Source organism: Oryzias latipes, chromosome 24, assembly GCF_002234675.1.
Source record: "Oryzias latipes chromosome 24, ASM223467v1".
In the NCBI taxonomy this organism is placed as follows: Eukaryota; Metazoa; Chordata; class Actinopteri; order Beloniformes; family Adrianichthyidae; genus Oryzias; species Oryzias latipes.
The window spans coordinates 14,016,523-14,037,326 of record NC_019882.2 but is presented as its reverse complement, the minus strand read 5'-3'; the positions used below and the strand labels follow the sequence as shown (position 1 = coordinate 14,037,326).

At 38.3% G+C, this 20,804-nt stretch overlaps 1 protein-coding gene across 1 annotated transcript in view; it reads right to left on the bottom strand.

The window, feature by feature from the left end:
• Positions 1-362: 362 nt before the first annotated feature.
• The window catches only part of LOC101169752 (XK-related protein 6), a 52,261-nt gene continuing 31,819 nt past the window's right edge, over positions 363-20,804 (bottom strand). Inside the window, exons 2-3 of the mRNA XM_004083688.3 lie at positions 6,844-7,040; positions 363-6,257 (exon numbers count right to left, since the gene is read on the bottom strand). Of these exons, the coding sequence (XP_004083736.1) occupies positions 5,287-6,257; positions 6,844-7,040 (1,168 nt within the window). The 3' untranslated portion in view covers positions 363-5,286. The remainder of the gene's footprint in view (positions 6,258-6,843; positions 7,041-20,804) is intronic.

The following is a 20,804-nucleotide window of genomic DNA, read 5'->3' as shown; positions in this document are numbered from 1 at the left end:
AAACTGGATTGTCAATAATTGTTATTCTGACAGATAATGACTGAGTAATAGCTGTTTATTTCTTAATAGAAGTCAGGTACTTCTATTCGGATTTGCATCCTGTTTGTGCATTAGCGTCCGCCATTGCACACATCATAAAAAACATCTTAAACTTTAAGTTACTTCACCAATCCGTTATGATCATGTTTCCCATCATGATAAAAAAATAATCTTTTAGAAAATAATGGGGGAAAAATCTAGCAGGCATTGACAATAATCCAAATTAAATTGAAATTGGACATACATACTCTTGTTGGATGGTTAGTCTTTTGTTTATGTGTTTGTTTTGTGTGTTTTGAGACATAAATGAAACTACTCTTTTATTATATTGCACTTTCAAATACTTAATATTTATTTTCTCTTCTGGGATGAACAGTCTGATATATGAATCTACAGTAAGGCTTAAACATTACATTTTTCAGCATAATATTTTTCTTTTTGTCTAAAAACCAAAAACATACAAAAAGAACTTTAGCACCATATGTCATTAATAATATTCATATTATTCTCAAAATAGGGAGCAGGTACAACACTGGACATCAGGTTTGCCTTTTTTAAGAACAAGAAATCCTTGAAACTGTTGACTTACATGTTATATTTGACAATAAAGAAATCTTTCCTTTTATATGATCAATTACAACATAGGCTGTAAAAGTCCACTTTGATAAGGAGTCTACATTTTGTAGCAGAAATCCATTTCTTACATTATGCCAACTTTTGGAAAAGCCCGAATTTAGCCTGAAGAATACCTTAACAGATTTGAGAACTACACCAACAAGCTAACACAATCAATAAATCGAGAGAATATAAACAAAGCCACATTTCCCAACATCTTTCATTACACTTCCAAAAACCCGCAACCAATAAGACAATGTAGTTGCGTATTAGAATATTGAGTCCAACAAAATGTTACAGCCAATTCTACAACAAAATAAACCAAAAAAGATACACACTGATAAAAGACATGTAAAGGACAGAAATTTACAACACACACCAATCACATTCTATCTATACTTTTTTTTAACCCAAATCCCTTTGGCAGAAGTACTTGAGTGCTTCTGTGGCTTAGCTAAAAACATGTATTTATCATCTGCCAGCCTCATAAAATTACAAATCATGATCAAAAAAATTTCGAACTATTATGGAGAACAAATATTGTAGAGCAAGAGTTGTTTTTATGCAAAACAAAAAAGAAAATAGTGGCACCATTGATAGTTTAGTTCTGCTGTAAACATTGTGGATTTGAGGTGCTGGCTGTGGAGCTTTCTGAGACTGCAAGGTAGTGAGGTTTGCAGGCTTTCTCAGTCAACCAGGAGGCCTTCAGAGAGCCAAAAAGTAGGCATGTGCAGTCCACAGTTGTAGCACCTTTAGAATGTTTATTCAGCACCAGGTTATTGGCAAAACATGAGGAAGAAAGAAGAGTGAAATTATTTTTGAAAAGCCCAGATTTACTGTTTGATCGTACTACGACACAAAAGGTTGAGACTTAAACCAGGTCAAACACTTCAGTTGCCTATTGCTACACATTAATGCTGAAATCAAAAGATCTTTTGTGCTGTTGGGGGCACTAACATGCTGAACATCGAGGGTCACTTCACAATGATTTCAAAGAGGCATGCTGTATTCTGGAAGAGAGACTGTAACATGAGGTTCTTTGAAAGAAAATCAACAGTTTTACCACTCCATTTTGAGGAAATAAAACCTGACAGATTTCTTTCACATTTTGCCTTATGGTTCTCCCACATCGTTTAGGTCTTTATTGTCTTTCAGAAAGTGCTGTTCACGAAAAACACGAAAGTTTTACCTCTTGGCACCACAAGTTGGTCATAAATGCAGTACAGAAGAAGATTTCAAAGGCATAGACAAAAGTTTAAAACAATCGTTTGCCAAAAAAATCTGTTGTCATGGTTGGCAGGTTTTGTATAACTCTTCATCAAAACAACCCTTTGGGGTTCCCAATACTGCACTTTAAATCTTGCTGATTCAACAGGAACTGGAGAGATTGGCCCTAATCAAACCTCATAAACTCAACAACACATTAAAAAAAGGGATTGCCCAACTATCTGTGATTATAACAAAGCTTAAACACTGGGAAGTTTACTAGAAACAGTCCTGAAACGACATCTTGGAAGTAGCTGTGGGATTAAAAGCAAAAACAAACAGAGTGTGTGGTGAATGAACTGAGAATCTGATTTGGGAATTCCTTTTTGTTTGGTTTTGTTAAGTCAGAGTTGGCGTGGGGGAAAAAACGTAAAAAAACAAACCGCCATAGTTGTTTGTGGATGTGGCTGCCATGGCTTGATAAAAGCACCCAAAGTAACAAGGCACAACAAGGACAGAAGTGACGACATTTGCTCTTGTTGTGTTGTGGTTGATACGGTGTGGCGCATCTGACTTAGATACAAAATGTGGCATAATTGTAGTTGTAGCATACATAAAATTGCATGTAAAACGTTGTATGTCCTATAAACATTTTAATCTCATTCGTTTTTTGCACTTAAAAACCACTGAAGCAGTCCACTGGATTATGGGTCTGTGGAGTATTGTTGTCCCGTTTACAAACAAACGCTAAAGAGAAGAGAAGAATCACAGTGTATTTGAACCTGATCTGTACATGTGTGGAAAGCTTGAGTGGTCTTTAGACGGGATGCACTGCACGCTGAACAGCCAAATACCACCAAACTAGACCCCAACGTCAATTCCTAGACAAGTCAAATGTACTAACCTGCATTTTGTGGCAATATCGCAGATGAGGAGAGGATTTAGTTTGTGAGGGGAAAGAATGGAGACTCTTAAGAACTTGCCTGGGGATGAGAACTGCACTGAGTCACCCCTGAGTCAGCTGGTTTAGCAGTTTTCTGTGGAACCCCTGCATTGGCTGTTACATTTTTTTCAATAGTTAACGTTTAATCATCATTTTCTTCTATCAACAAACTATTAACATGGCTGTTTATTCGCTGTAAAAGAGAGGAACTGCTGTCTACTATAATAAACAATGAGCAAACTGATTGTTTGCATATATAAATGTAGTGATAGTGTTTGTGTGTGTTTGTCCCAACTGACCAAACAGGTTTCAATTACTCAGGGCTGAGGTTTAAGTTGAGAATTGACAGACCCTGGATGCTGAAAGCTTTTGGTTTTGGCAGTGTAACTCATTGCATGTTCTCATGTCAGGATCTTTTGTTTGTTCAGCCTCAACCCTGCTGTTCTATTACTAGACAGTGGGAGTGCGGCAAGGCCCAGAGCACCAGAGATTAGAAAGAGGACAGAGCAGCAACCAAAGGATGGAGTCAAACGAAAGACGAGGGCTGAGGACACTCCGGTACACAACCAAAACAGTGCATTTTTCTTAAGAAACCGCTACTTCACATCCAATCACAACACCGATGAGTCAGTCCCCCCGGTCACGTCTTATCCATCCTTGGCAAAAAACCCTCTTTCACCTTCAACCTGACTTACAGGAATTCTGCATTTTACAGTACGGTGTTCGCAGGCACATGAAGCCACAGCTAAGCAGAAAGCCAATAAGTCAGAAAAAAGTCATCTCTGTAATGTAAAAGGCTCTTGTTCTTCCCATGTTGGGTGCATTTATGTACTTCATAGTAAAATGATCCCAAACACTACACAAGAAAAAAACAAAAAAACAGATAATATACAATTTTCTCATGAATTGTTCACTAGCCCTCTCTGGAAATTATAATGAAGCTCCTCTGATTTAGAAGGCGTGCACAAGATACAGTGATCATCTTGTGTTTGTCAGTGTTGGAGTCCTGCTGAGCAACTCATGTGAATTTATAACCAGCCTGAATATAGCACTCTTTTTTTTGTTGCACAAACTCATTCAGCTAGGACATTGGGCGGGATAAATGAAGCAGACAGTACTGTTACATAGGATTTGGCTTTGTTTCAGCTGCTCGGCAGGTGTCAGAGCAGTGGCCCTATAGATCCACACACCAGTGTAGCCTCTTTGAGGCCATACGGATGTTAAGGACTACACCTTTAAACATTGCGGTAGCTTCTTATGTAAAAAAGTTTGTGTTCTGGTAAAATATAGTTATGTCAGTAACTATAAATACGGACACAAATACACACAAGAGTATAGGATCATAGAAATATCTCAAACTCTCCATCGCTTGTCCTACAACTTTTTACTAGCATTTTTATCTAGTAAGCATATGCTTTTAATTAACCTAGAGGGTTTTTTTTGCGGAACAAAAAAGAAAAAAAAAACATTTTACAAGGGTTAATTTATAGGATTCAAAAGGGAATGGTGGAGGAAACCTAGAAGGTTGTCTTTGAGCTTTAGTGTGTGCCCTTCCAGTTTTCTTATAAAAACAACAGAAAAAAACAACTTTTTCGGTCTATGGAATGTTGTAACAGTAATTTCTTTTCTTATCAATTAAAAAAAGCACTATTCCCCAAGTCTTTCAGATATTGTGTGATAATAATCCTGTGTAACACATGCAACAACTGCAACCTCCCACTAGAGGACACTGCACTGTAAAAAATTATTTTAGCAGATTGAAGGTCAGTGTGCTTTTTTACCATGCAGATTAGATTATTTTCTTTGGCAGAAATAGTACAAGCAGCATGGTAATGAGCCATGCAAGTGTGCAGAAATCAAATTCAATGTATGTTGAACATTTCTGGTTTTGTTTCATGTTGTAATTTTCAATAACTGCTTCACTTTTATCATTATTCTTGGGGTTGAGACTTTGTAAACACTGTCATTTGTTTAAGTTATTTGCAGAAAGAATGGCAGTAAAATTTCACTCCTGACCCCACTGTGACTCTCCTCCATCATTCCCATCAGGCTTTGTGCCAGTCCCCTTGTCACAGGGACATACAGTATGCCCTTCACAATTATTCACAGGTTAAATCACCAATACAGTATAATGCATCAACACATTTCATAATGAAACATTCATTTTTTATCTACACACTCATATAAAAGACTCCTCTGTCCGCGTAGAGGAGTTTATAAGAAACATATGTATATATCACATTAGATACTGTTGGTTTGCAGTTTTTCTAGTTGTGTCACATGTTTTCTTTTTTCCAAAAATAAACTGACAGTGTGTGTAGGATGTCCTCACAGATATTCAAACCACATCTTCTGTTGGATAATTTTCTGATCATAGAGCAGAGAGAAGAAAAACTCACTGGAGGGTGGAAGTATACTGTCTAAAGAAGGGAAAAGAGGGTATAGGAATAAAAGGAAACATAGTGATAGAACGCTAGAAGTCTTCAGAGCGAGGATTCATACTGTAGAAGTTCATAAAGAAGTGGGCCGTCCCTATACCTGATGCCCACTGCATTTGGGCTAATATACTGTAGCACATTTATGGTCCTGCGTAGGCGCCGATCCACGAAGTGTGCATCCCAGGCGGGGTAGCGTTTTCTAGGCATGTCTATTTTGATAAGAGGACCCTCAGGATGGATGGGTCTACCAGCTGCATCCACAGGCTCTGTGGACCTCACTTGGAAAACTGGAAGGCAGGTGTCTGTGGCTGTTTCGTCTGATTCCATGTGCTCCCCCACCAAACCCCGTGTAGGAGTAGCCTGGGAACCACGAGGCCCAGGTGTAGGAGCCATGGGCTCGGCCTCAGGTGGCAACGGAAGGCCCCATAGCAGCTCAGCACAGCAGGAACTGGCCAGCACCCTCAGCCGGGGACCCATGGGGTGCAGGACGCCGTAGTAGATAACCATGCAGGCCACACCAGAGGCAAAGCACAGGAAGACGCCACAGAGGGCAAAAGAGGCATAGGCGTCAGTGGTGGCTGGGTCGCGGTACGCATACCAAAGTGAGGTGAGGAGGGCATTCTCCAACAGTACAACTGTGTAATAGGTCACCATTCTGTACCGCGTCCGTCCCTCGCGTACATTGAACCAGCAGAAGACATAGACCACGCCAACCACCATGTTGAACAGTACCTCCTCCCATTTGGACATACAGAAGTCAGTGCCGCCATGGATGACCCAGAAAGCCATGGCACACCAATGAAGCACCACGAAAATGCCGAAGTAGATGTGAAAAACTGAGGCAAAAAGGGCAAAGGAGAGCACCCGTGAAGAGATGGTAAAAAGGCGCCAGAAGAGGTGCAACAGGGCACCTCGGTAACTCATACTCTTCTTGTCGTCACGCGAATCACGCAGGAGCTTGTGGTAAGACGCTAGCACCCAGGCCAGGGACAATAGGGAGGACAAAGCAGAAAGGCCTGGCAAGGAAAACAGAGAAGAACAAGGAATTAGCATCTGAAAACATCTAAACTGGAAGAAAAGACCACAAGAAATATTTTACAACAAAAACAAACACATTTCCTACAACCATCTTTCACATTTTAGAAAATCACATTAACCCTAAGAGCTTCGCACATCATCTATTACACACTGTCTCCATTTGGTCCACCAATTCAGTTTCCTTAATTCCTCTGCATTGGTACAGACAGCAGATATGTCATGGGAGGGACCTGCTGAATGAAAAATGATGGAGGATAATCTTCAGAGCAGCGACACAGAGCCTCTCAACAATTGTATCGATGACATTTCTATAGACACCCTGACCATGAAGGGTATCACTTGTTATGATTGAATTACTTTCCTCTGGGAGCTGGATTGCAAGAGGAGACTGCAGTAGTAATATTGGATTCAACCATAGCTGTGATGAATGGAAGCTGGATTTTATGGTAAGAAAAACTACTCATAGAGAAATATGGGAAGAAATGTTGTGTTTTTAGGGCCAACATAGCAACATAGCTGTGGTATTGCAAACATCTAAAAGTTACGGGGGGAAAAAACCCTTACACTGCAGCCTTTCAACCTTGTTGCTCTGGATCATGATGCAGAGCTGCAGCACCAGCTGAGGAGCGCTTTCTAAGAAGGTCTCCAGCAGTCGCAGCATGTTGACATCAGCATACTCGTACATCATCGCCCAGTAAAAACGCCGCTGGTTCTCCTTTTGCCGGTGACTTTGTATACCAAGATACATGGTTCTAATGTACCTATAGAAAGGAGAGGAGAAAGAACAAGAAAAATGTTGCTGATAATGCTGCCATCACAGTCATTTCTCATGGCTAGAGGCCATTTCTGCTCCAAGTGTAGTACAAAAAAACATTGTTAAACAGATGTTATCACCGATACCTGTTGTCTCAAAGCTTCTCTTTGTGTGCATGTGCCGACAGTGATGATGTAAAACTATACACAACCTTTGAGGGTAAATCCTAGTTTTACCACTTAGCCACATACCTACCTTTGACTTTTTAACACTGGAGTTTAAGCTCCGGTGTTTACATTCTTTTGACTATCATAAATATTCAACCCATAATGCAATTAATGATTTCCAAGGGATTCTGAAGTGGAAAGAGTAACCCTTTACTATTGCATACCAGGGCAAAGCCACTTTTATCCTTTTCAGAAACAGTTAGAATACATTGATTGTGTAAACGGTCTAAGAATAACAGTAGATCATAGAGTGTGAGTTGTTCAGGACTTGCTCGCAACACATCTAGTATCAAAGGGTTAAAGGATCAGAGGATCCCTACTTTTGTTTTAAGTGATTGGGGTTAAGGTACACTATGCAAGTGTTTCTAAAGCCCACTCAACATAAAACAATGGAAAAAAAAATCAATTTTCCTCATCAATATTCTCTTGGTTCACATGATCATGTGTTGCTCTCTGTTCCATTTGCTCGCACCGAACTGGGCAGAAAGGCTTTTGTCCCCTCTGCACCTTATGCATGGAACATGTTGCAGAAGGACTGGAAGTTGACAGAGTTGATTTCCTTGAATGCTGTTAAATTTAAACTGAGAGGTCTCGAGGCTGACTCCATAACATGCACTTGTTTTTCATAATCGGTTTGTTATTTCCTGTTATTTTGCTCTTTGTAATTATGTAACTGTATTTTAGTCGCTGCTGCTGCTTGGCCAGGACTCCCTTGAATAAGAGGTTTTTAATCTCAACGTGACTTTCCTGGTTAAATAAAAAATAATAAGGATATTAGTTGCATCCATTGTTTGATTTTTCTGAAGACTTGTACTGTGTACATTTTGTATTTTTTATTCAAGAACAGCGTAACTAAATAAATGTTAGGCTCACTACTACTACCTTTATTTCTATTTTGCAACATGTTTCCACATTTGAACCTGAGCACAGGCAATTAAAAACATAAACCAAAAAATCCTAAACACATAACATTTCTATAGTTCTCATTAGCTTTTCTTTGTTTTTTGCAGGAATTGGATATATTTGTAATAATTGTTTAAAAAGAAAGCTGCCTGCTCAGTCGTGTCACTAAACCTTAAACACCTCCGTGGTTTAAGTAAGAATAAAGAATGTCAGTCATCTCTCTGCATGTTTGTGATGCAATTTGTTTAATATATTTAGGCTTTAGATTCAAAGGTCCTGCATTATTGCAGCTTCCACTACATCTGAAAGACAGCTCACATACCTCACAGCAGTGTATTGAACTATTGATGGAGCATTATGTGTTTACTGTTGACCTATAATGATCACTACCTTCGCTTGCTATGGATTTGTTGTGAAATGTAATACAGCAATTAGAGTTGCCGATTGATGAGTGGAGAAGACTACAGGTAGATTTCAACAAATTGAACAGCTCAGTGAGGGTTTTGAAACTTCACATCCATTGTTTGAGGAAAAGAAGCAGTGAAACTGTTTGTTTTGTCACCTAGAAACCGTAGAAAACACAGTTTCCTAAACATACCAAACAAAAGTGTGTGGAGAAACTGGTCAAACATGACACCATCATTGACTTAAACTATTTCACTATTGCATGTTACTCGTAGCTGCAGGGACTGAGCAGGACTGCCTGAGCTGGCAGAGTGGTCAGAAAGATCCAGCACTTGATGCAAAGGCACTCAACCGAGTACAATAGAGTAGCAAGGACAGAAATAGACTAGACAGTAGCACTGGGCAGCACAAAAAGACAGGACGGGGATCTAAATTCAGTTCCTCAAAGAGAGATGTGAAGTTCCTGCAGCACAACTAAAAACATCAAGAGGTGTTCAGTAAGTTAGGTTTGTTTAACATCCTGGTTGGATATGAAATCACTGTTTAGTTTGTTACAACATTGACAAATGGTTATTTGTTTAGATTTGGATTTTTCCAACCAATGCTGGCTAAAAACGTTCACAATTTAGGTAACTGTTTGATAAATGAGGAACCAAGTCTGCATTTTAATGTCAAACAAATATTAAAACATGTTTTAAATTCCCAATGATATATTACCAGATGTATTCTGTTGGGCTATAAAACTATGTTCATTTAGTGAATCTCAATACTGTATTTTCCAGACTTAAAAGCGTCTGAACTTGAGTTATACATAGGGCACACCAAACTATAATGTGCATTAAGCGAAACAAAAGGGTCAGAGATAAGTATGTCAGTCAGTCAGACTTTATTAACTGTTAACAGTAATTCTAGAGCTTGTTTGTAACACGCTACATATTAGCCATGTTAGAAAAGTCGACCCCTTTCTGTGTATTTACAACACCTGTAGCTCCCAAACTTGTTAACAACACGTAGAAAACAAACTGATACCACTAAAACAAACGTTACTGTGACTACGCTGACTCCCAACCTTGTAAGTAACACGTAAAAAAATAATAAAATGCATTCCGACATCGCAAAACGTTAGCGTATTCACAATAACACCCAACCCCATTTTGATAGGGCACCATGTTCCTCTTACAATTGCTTCAACAACAGTTAGCAAAACCAGAATTAATTCATTAAGATGCTCTGGATTATAATGATCTGTGATTTTCTCCCAAGAAATTTAGGCTTTGAAGTGTGTTTTACAGTGTCGCAAATACAGTAAACAAAGTGGAGCTTTCATTAGCAAAGTGATAAATTACTATATTAAAAAGAAAAAGAAAAGTTTTGATCTCAAACATGAAAAAAAACTTTATTTAAGCAGCTGTTTTGGCTACCTTTATTCAGGCTTACACTGTAAAAAAGAAAAAAGTAATTTTACTGTAACGTAATTTTACAGTAGTTTACTAATTTTTCAACAAATAAAAAAATTACTTACAATTTTGATTAACATGTAGCATTTCAATCTATTGTTTTATTCATTGAGATAATATTATTTTTTGACAAACATTTGTTTTTAAATACACATTTGTAAATAAACCTTTTAAACCAAAATTGGTCAGAAAAAAGCCTGAAGCAGCTATAGCCATTCAAAAATAAATAAGCATTTCTTCTTGTCATCACAAAATAAACGTTAATTTCATTTCATTATTAATACCATAAAAAACACTAATTTGCTGTTTTAAAAAAAAAAAAACTTACTGTTAATTTTTCATGATCTTTCTGGGCTGTTTTTAATTATTCGTCTAATTTGTGAGGAAAAGAAAAACTTTGGAAAATGTAAAAAAATGTTAAAGGACTTTGACCAAATAACGTTATGTGTAATTTAAAAGCAGCTGCATAAACCCATGAAGAGCATAACAACCACAACTTAAATGTTTGGTTGCAGCTCCCCGCTGACATGTATCAACGTTAGCAATAGTTTTTTCTGAAAGCTGGACACTGCTCGGAGTAAAGTCGGATCAGTCCGATGACAGTGAACAAGGAGGGGGACAGAAACATAACGGGGCCACATTTGTTCACCAGAACATCCAGAGGTAAAAGCTGCCTTTTTTGTGACATTTTCAGTCCGACTGGTAAATGTCACATGAAACAAGTCAACCCTCTCCCTCACTAATGACACGCCACAAGGCAAAACAAGCCCTCTGTCTTCATCCCCCACAGTCATTTGTCCAAATACATCTGCATTGTCTGTAAAGCATCCATCAGAATCAGTCATCTTCTTTCATTTGGTCACATGGAAAAAACACAAGTTTCTTCTGATGTGTTTGCAGCTCTAAAAACCTTTAATTAAAACTGCTGCTTTAGAAGTGAATGGACTAGTGACCTCCAATAAACAGATGCAGCTACACACACAGATGAAGGGGGCAACAGCATCGTCTCAAAAGTCCTTTTGATGGCATGGATTAAAGAAATTGTGTTAAACAAGATTAAAAGAAAAGGGAAAAAAAACAGTAATTACACTTTCTAGCTGAATGAATTCCATGTACAGTACTGTAGGCTGTAAAGATTGAGATCCCAGACGGTTCAATGAGTGTTGACTGAAATAAAGCAGAGCAGCCAAAAAATACAAATGTAGCAAGGAAGCTGGATAAAAGCAGTACCGGAACATGGAATTCGGAAGACAAGGCTCATTTTTGGTGGAAGACATGGTCCTTTTGGCATTGTCAGGCTATGAATTTCATTAGCTTTTAGTCAAGACCGCAAGACTCAAGGGCTGGGTCAAAGGGTGAAATGTTAGCTTTGTACGTTACTGCTGTTTTTATATTTGTACACCACAAGGAGGAAACAGTGGTTGCCTTGGATACACAACACACCTGGATCTTTATTATTTCACTTCCGTCACCTGTTTTTCATTTACACATGTGCAAATATACAGCTATGAATAAAGAAAAATAGATGATTATTAGAGTTTGGAGATAAAAAACAAATTATTAGATGGATATTTGGATGGATAGAGGTAACAATAAAAGTTGTCGATAAATGACTATTGTTGATAGTGTGTAGGATACTGTAAAGATATATGCTAGATAAATGTTTTCACTGTGGCTTCTGCAAAAAATAATAGGAAAGAAAGCAAACCAGGTTGTAGAAGTGTAAACATTTGAGTTTCTGTGCTGTCAAAGAAATCTGGACTCCCCCTTTATCCCATGTTTAACCCTGCAGTGTACTTGTACGAGAATCTCACCCGAACCCTTGTAATTGTGATGCACGCTCTCCTCTCCCTCAGTGCTTCTTCAGATGTAGCATCACAAATAGATTCAGAAAAACAAGCATTCACACAGACTCCTCAAACTGAGTTGTCAGTGCTGTAGGTAATGTGGGATTTCCTTTCAATTCCAGAAACATCTATCACACAGATCGCTATTTGTCTTTCAAAAACCCCCAATTATGCACACCTACACACACATCACAGGGCTGTGATCTCTCTGCCTCTTCTCTCCCCCTTCCCTTTTAGCTCTATAGCTTCTCCACAGGACTCCTTATGAATTATTTGTGGCAAGATCACAGCAATCACTCATGGCTCGTTAGACAGCGTACGCCTGGCCTGACATCTCAACTGATGCCGGGGTCACGTTTTAAGCCCAGACGACTGGTGTTGCTGTTGAGATACAATCAACGTGTGTTGACCAACATCCCTTCCACCATAAGAAGTTGAACATCTGCTGAAAGCCACAGGCATATCGATACTACGGCAGTGCCAATTAGGAACGATTAACTTATCCAAATGATCCTTACTTTGATTAATCAAAACTATGAATTATGTATTTTATGGAGGCAAAAAGGCTTTTTTTTTGTTTCCAATGCATCGTTTTAGAGTCATGTTCAATTAAGAAATTGAAATAATTCAGTAGTTTTGGCTGAGATACCCAGCCTGAGCGCTGGTATGATAACGTGAGAGTGGAATGTGAGCCATGGACACGGCTTATGACACACACAGACCATGTGGAGGACCTGACCATGATGCTCTCCTCCAAACTCACTGAGTCATCAAACCAACCTTTCCACTGATCCGTTGAGTAGGTGTTTGGGTGGATTACATGCACCACATTGCCAAGTTTGACAGCATCTGACTTCGAAGTCATGCTCCCTCAAAGAAGCTGAGCCTCTCAGACTGTATTCATCGTTTGTCATAAGCTGATTCATAAAAAGATCAAGTGCTCTTTTGCAGCAGCATGAAACAGAGCTTATGCATCAGCTGTAACAGGTGGAATCTGGCTGAACACGAAGTGCAGGGGCATACAGCTTGTAGGATTGTGAAAGTGTGTGCATGTTCATGAGTGGATCTTTGCTGGGGGCTGTGAGTCACTATCTGAGTCACTCCAAGGGGCAGCACATCCATTCTCAATGAAGTTTGAAGCTCTTTTATCAGAGTGGGATGCGTCCATTTCCATCCGTGTTGGCTTTGCTTATCTTTAGAACTCTCCTCTAAAGGACATCTTAGTAGCCAAGGCTGTCTCCGAACAGTTTTATTTTAACTCTTTGTGCTCAATGTCTTGTTTTAGAGTGTTGAAAGAAGATCCCCTTCCTGTCCAGATGACATCAGGCAAACATTTTATCATACAAACCACTAAATTACTCAAAGGTGCATCTTCATCTTAATTCAACAAAACAAAGATGCACACCTTTCAAAAAGGCATCAAGGTTCTCAATGGTTTTAAAGACTGTATTGAATGGGTTGCTTTATGTAGAAGAGTTACAACCAATTGTTCATGTTAACTTGTCCATCCATTTTTCCATTAATTAATCAATTTATCCAGTCATTCACCCATCCATTCATCCATTCATCCATTTATCCATCCATTTTCGAAACCAGCTCAATCCTTTTTGGGGTTGCTGGAGCCTATCTTACTGTAGGGAGGAGGCGGGGATTGTGGATAGTTTGCCAGTCCATCATTGGGATGTCATCTTGGTTGAGCTCAAAGTTAAAGTCAGTTGTTTGCTTTCCCAACTCAGCCATCTTTTGTTGCAAGTTTAAGTTTAATGCTATGTATACACCAGACATGTGTGGCGCGTTTAAGATTACGCTGAATGTGGATTTTTGAACGAACTTTTAGCATATGTTGTTTAAAAGGCCTATCGCCACCCAATATTAGCGCATGTACTCACAGTTAGAAGAGTCGTGGTACCAAATGTCAAAGCAGACAGGAATCTTGCTCTTGCTCTACTTAGATCCCAAACACTGACCTAAAAACCTGTGTAGTTACGCATGAATGTGAAAGTTTTAAATACGTAAGCCCGAAACGAACATATATGGACATTGACATGAAAGGGGTTGCTTGAACATGTGAGTTTAGCATGAGTGCAACATGTTTTGGAACCACCCAACAACACAAGTTTTTGAAGTACTCTAAGACCCTTAAAGACTAAACAACACAAAAACTTGTCCACATGGGTAGGTTTTAGATGTTTGGATTTTAGATAGATTTGGACTTCAAAACCTGGACTTGATTTAAATTGGGTCCTTGAGAAAGACTTTCAACCCCATGTTGACCTCCAATTGCAAAAAGTCCTTCAAAGGGGGTGAGATAAAAGCACCTGCACCTGTAAGCGTACACGCTCCAAATCTGAAACCACAAAACATATTTGTGTGTGACACACTCAGGTCTGTCGGCCTGGCCGCAGCAGTGATGGCTCATCTCTCAGTATGAGCAGCAGCAGGAGCTTGCTTGCTCCCTTAAAATTCTGGCAGTAATTTGCCCTGGGTGAGACATGCAGTTTGTGATGTCTAGTGTTTGATGAATGAAAACAGACCGTGATGTCACCAAAATGTACCAACTACCCATCAAACTCATGATTATCCAAATCTCAAACTAACCCATCCTGTATTCATTTGTAAAGGCCTCTTGTACTTTCAATAAAATACATGTTGAATGTTGTTAGTAATTACAGATTAAAGGATCTTCTATTGTCGTAGCATAAGTCATAAAACTGTTTATGCCTGCTGTTTATTGCTTTGGGGGAATAATGTGCACAACCATTGTTTTAATAATATGTTTTCTACCATTTGGTTGAGCAGGCAGTTTTTCCAAGATGTAAATTAAATCTTTGGTGGTTCCATCTGTTTTTAAATGTCATGTCTAGAATTCAATAGGCTGTTGGGTCTTCTATATATATCATGAGGCTTCTAAAAACTTCAGAAAAGTAGTCAAAACATTAATTTCAAAACCAGTTTTTGAGAGACCAATCACTAGTTTATTTAATACTTGACTTGTACAGTTTTACCTCATTTATCGCAGGGGTTATGGTCCATAAATAACCTGTGATAGGTGAAATCCGTAAAGTAGGATTACAGATGTTTTAAGGTTGTAAAACTTCTCACAACATCGTTTGTACACTTTATTTAGACAGACATTAATATTTTCACACTTCCCTCTCTTGTTTAAACTTTCTAAGCTTAAACAGTCGTAAAAAATAAGTCCAGTATGATAGAATAAAAGACAAAGACGAGATTGCGGTTGAAGTTTTGTGGAAAACAAACTGAATTCTGTACCTGAGAAACGGCGCGGAGGAGATTGATTGAAATGCTCAACAGCTCATCAGGATGCAGAACACAGTGCACTAAAAAAAGCACTGAAAATAATCTGCAAAACTGCAAATGGTGAACCACAATATAGCAAGGTAGCACTGTGTTTGACATTTATCTCACTGGGTCAATATACAGTCAGGACCATAAATATTTGGACAGAGACACTTTTTTTCTAATTTTGTTTCTGTACATTACCACAGTGAATTTTAAATAAAACAACTCAGATGCCATTGAAGTGCAGACTTTCAGCTTTCATTCCATGGGTTGAACAAAAAGATTGCATCAAAATGTGAAAAACTAAAGCATTTTTTAACACAATCCCTTCATATCATGGGCTCATAAGTAATTGGACAATTGACTTCCATGCTATTGCATGGGCAGGTGTGGGCAATTCCCTTGTTATGTAATTATGAGTGAAGCAGATAAAAGGCCTGGGGTTGATTAGAGGACTCGTGCTTGCATTTTGAAGATTTTGCTGTGAACAGACAACATGTTGTCAAAGGAGCTCTCCATGCAGGTGAAAGGAGCCATCATTAAGCTGAGAAAACAGAAAAAAATCATGTGAGAAATTGCTACAGTATTAGGAGTGGCAAAATCAACAGTGTGGTACATCCTGAGAAAGAAAGCACTGGTGAACTCAGCAACGCAAAAAGACCTGGACGTCCACGGAAGACAAGTGGTGGATGATCACAGAATCATTTCCATGGTGAAGAGGAACCTGTTCACAACAGCCAACCAAGTGAACAACACTGTCCAGGAGGTAGGCGTATCAATATCTAAGTCTACCATAAAAAGAAGACTGCATGAAAGTAGATACAGAGGGAACACTGCAAGATGCAAGCCACTCATAAGCCTCAAGAATAGAAAGGCTAGATTGGACTTTGCTAAAAAGCATCTAAAAAAGCCAGTACAGTTCTGGAAAAACATTCTTTGGACAGATGAAACAAAAATCAACCTCTACCAGAATGATGGCAAGAGAAAAGTATGGAGAAGCTCCTGATCCAAAGCACACTACATCATCATTAAAACACTGTGGAGGCAGTGTGATGGTCTGGGCGTGCATGGCTGCTAGTGGCACTGGGACACTAGTGTTTATTGATGATGTGACACAGGACAGAAGCAGCCCAATGAATTCTGAGGTGTTTAGAGACATACTGTCTGCACAGATCCAGGTGAATGCAGCCAAACTGATTGGACGGCATTTCATAATACAGATGGACAACGACCCAAAACATACAGCCAAAGCAACTCAGGAGTTTATTGAAGCAGAGAAGTGGAATATTCTTGAATGGCCAAGTCAGTCAAATGATCTTGATCTGAAGACTAAACTTCAGACAGAAAGGCCCACAAACAAACAGTCACTGAAAGCTGCTGCAGTAAAGGCCTGGCAGAGCATTCAGAAGGAGAAAACCCAGCATCTGGTGATGTCCATGAGTTTAGGACTTCAGGCTGTCATTGCCATTAAAGGGTTTTCAACCAAATATTAGTAATGACCATTTTGTTTTCAGTTATTTCATTTTTCCAATTTCTTACGAGCCCATGAAATGAAGGGATTGTGTTTAAAAAATGATTTAGTTTTTCACATTTTGATGCAATCTTTTTGTTCAACCCATGGAATAAAAGCTGAAAGTCTGCACTTCAATGGCATCTGAGTTGTTTTATTTAAAACTCACTGTGGTAATGTACAGAAACTAAGTGAGAAAAAATGTGTCTCTGTCCAAATATTTATGGTCCTGATTGTATACAATAAAATCTTTAAAATTCTGTGATAGTTTTTGTTTTTAAATGCAAATACATTTTTGTGACTGTGAGCACTGGGATGCATATGATACATAACGTTAAAGAGAGCATATGATACATAACGTTTTCTAAAAGAAAAAACAAACTTTTCTTAAAGTACTGACAGTGTTGCAGTAGATGATTATTCTTTTTTTATTTTACAGTTTTCCAAACTATTTTCCCTGAGACTTATGGGGAGCTTCAGTTTGAACAGAAATTCCCTGATCCAGCATAAGTCTAGTTTCTTGTCTTTGTGGTGCTGCATGGCTCTGGATGAAAGGCTGGCTGAGTTTAAAGTTAATGTCTGCAGGCGAGTCAGATGCCCTCACATAAAAGCACACAACGATCTGTGACCAGCGCCTCTGGGTGTTCACCACATGGAGGAATGCTAAAATGGGTGCAGAGACGTGGCTGACACGATGCAAGCTGAAAGCGATGGAGAGCAGTAGGCTGAGACCAGAGATTCTGTGTCAACTCCGCTCTGACCCGTCAGTTCTTTGAGTTTGTTATGGTTAACCAGGACTGACATCTTGACTAAATATGATTTCTGCATTCAAAACAGGTTAAACAGCTGTAATATTTGATGTTTTCCTTCTTTGGGAATTAGTAGCTTTGTGCCTTTAAGGTGGAATTTTGTCCAACTTGCTTGTTTTGCAAGGAAATGATTTGTTATTGAGGTTGTACTTGTGGCCATGAGTTTTTCTAAGCACGTATTATGAAGCATTACGATGCTTACAGAAAGAAGAACACAAATATCAAGTATGCATTAAGCTGGAAACAGAGTTGCTGCATCTCCACTTATGAAGAAGCCAGTTAAGGTCATTTAACTTCAACCGATTTCCTTCACACAGAAATGTTTGATGCAGGGTAAACTGGAAAGCTGACAATCTTTACTGGCATTTGTTTAGAGGAGCTGGTTCAATACAGTCTGGGCTAAAAGAAGGGAGAAAATCAAAGTCAAATACTCATCAAACCACTTTGGCCTCAAAATTAACTTAATTTGCTACATCTACTTGAAAGCAATAACATAATTGCTTTTTTATTTACCATGCGACTTGTTCGCTGTGGCGACCCCTGATGGGAGAAGCCGAAAGTGGAAGATTGCTGGAAATAAATTCAGGCGTCATAGGGGTTAAAAAGACAGTTTTTTTGTTTTGTTTTCTAAATCAAGTTCAGAGACATCAGAGAAGGGCAATTACTACAAGCAATAATTTAAAAAAGCAATGAAAAAATCTATTGAGGTTCATTTAGGACTTGAAATCGCAGAAAAAGGAAAGAAATAAATCAAAAGTGATCAATCGTGAAAGTTTAACATTACAAGAAGGTATTCATTCCTCCATCCATCCATTTTCCTAACCCCCTTTCAACCCTTTAAATACAAAAACAAGAAAAACCCAAGGCTTTAAAATTGATTTGGTTGGGGTATAACTTGGCAGATCTTGGCTGAATTGGGAAGCACACCCAAATTTGACACCTCCATTCATTTTGTTCTGCTTTGATATAAAACTGGAGTCATTACAGCCATCTGTTTGGTGGTGGTTTTGTCCCAAACAAGCCCTGATCAGCTAATGAAGCATGGAGATTATCTGACTAGTCCTGCTAGTCATCTTGGTCTCTTGAACCTCTTTGCTACAGAAAGTGTACAGATGAGATATTTCCTGAATGATCCTGATTCCTTGATTAGCGTTCTTTCATATTGTCCTCAGTTTTTATATCTACCGTAATCAAAATAATAAATAAATGAACCAAGGTTATCTGATTTATATATTCTCTGTGGTGCATTTATGTGAAAATACTCTTATATATATATATAGAAAACAGTTTTGAACATATCCATAGGCTAACCATTTATTCAATAAAATTAACAAAAAAGCTTGAAAATGTCAAAATAAATGACTTTTGACTGTTTTTTTTTAAATCACACAAGAAAAACCGCTTCCATCAATGAACAGAAGGGAAAACAACAACAATTTAATTGGTCTGGCATGTGAATGATAGAGCAAATGAATGGGTTCAGACTTTATTCTATATGCAGCTGTCTGATTCTTCTTTTAATATGAAACAACCTGTTAGATATGCTGAATAATAAAAAACTGCTCAATGAGTTCCATGCAGCGTAAAGTGTGGGGTGGCTCTGAAGTAGTGGTGAGGAACATTCCATTTGCAAAAGTTTTGACACTCCCCTGAGATAACCACTGAATGGTGAATGGGAAAAAACAGACCAAGATGTTTTTATTGAGCCCTGCTACTGAAATACCTACAAAATATGTGACTCTGTGCAAAGGCACATATGTTGACTTGAGTTAACTGTCCAATTCTCAGTTGATGCAAAAACTAACCTTGTTTTACACGTCATGTAGCAGTGACAGTCTGGCTCCCGTCATATATCACATTCCTCATCTGTGCAGGTTTCCTTTTATTTCTGTGTGCATAAAGTCATTTGTCTCTATTAGCAACAGTCACCAGGTACCCCAACTCATGGAGCTGTGGAGATGTGACATTGTACACTCACGGAGATAAGAGAAACGCACTGAGACGAGGACGACAGGAAATGAGAGCAAAGGTTGTAAAGTACCGTGTGTGCACGACAGGGAAGAAAGTAAGAACTGTGGTGACGTGTGACAGCCAGCCATTCTCCACTAACACACGATAGATGGACCAGGATGTACACATACAGAAATAGTTATAAAAGACCCAATATGATGAAAATGCAAAAATGTATATATCCATAGTTCCACATATTTTCCATTATCTATTTTTATTCTAATATGTATGTCACTTTATTTTATTTTGCTCAAGCAGCTGGAGAGCACCAGAATTTTCATTGTAACAAGCCTCTTGTATACAATGATATTAAAGGATTCTGATTCTGATTCTGAAACAGTGTTTTGGGTGTTTTTAACGTGTTCTTGGCCTTTCTCTCATGATAGAGAAAATTAAGCTTACAATTGCATTTTTAAATATTTCTTTATTCAAACCATTATAAATCAGGAGCTGACAAAATAAAATCAGTTTAGAAAAAGGTTGTAGCAGTGACATAGAAGCTACAATGGCAAATCTCAAACTCCCTGCTCTGCTCCATTCTGATGCTTCCACTTGTAGACAAATAAATCTATGCACGTTGTTGTTTTCCTCATCTTAGCTGGCATCTGTACGGCTGGACGGCTGGACTGCTTTGAAAATAACTCAAAGATGATCAGAGTGGGACTTTAAGAGGAAGGGTGGTGTTCTGCCTTTGAAATGCTGTATTGATCAGCTGATTAGCAGATAACATTCGTTTGGTTGTGAGGGGGGGGCGTGGCTTAATTAGTTAAAAGACTCACAATACTTCAAAATTAAGCTTTTAGCCACGTTTGGATATTTTTCTGGTTCAGTTTTAACATAAAATTTGAAAACAATGTTCATTTTTACAAATTTTAGGATGTCAGAACACAAATTTATGAATCTTTTTATAGTATTTTTTGACAATAGGGACATTTCATAAAGCAAAACAGATTATTTTGTAATGAAAAAACACAATTTCAAGCCAAGGATTTCAGTTAATTTAGAGGCAGCAAACTAATTTATCTTCATTAAGTACTTGAATGAAAATATGTTAGCCAGCAGTTGTTGTTTTGTTTGTTTACTCATGGTTTAATCATAAGCTTTTATTTATTCAAAGATACACAGGATCACTTCTTTTTTATTATTTTTTCTGCATCACTTAAAGAAACACATTCTTTTGTCGAGGTTATTTGGTCTTTTATTTTCAAACCTTTAAAACCAAGTACCTTTTGGTTTTTAAATCCAAAAGAGACTGCATATCTCATACACCAGTGCTAGAAATAGAATTTTTCCATTTATC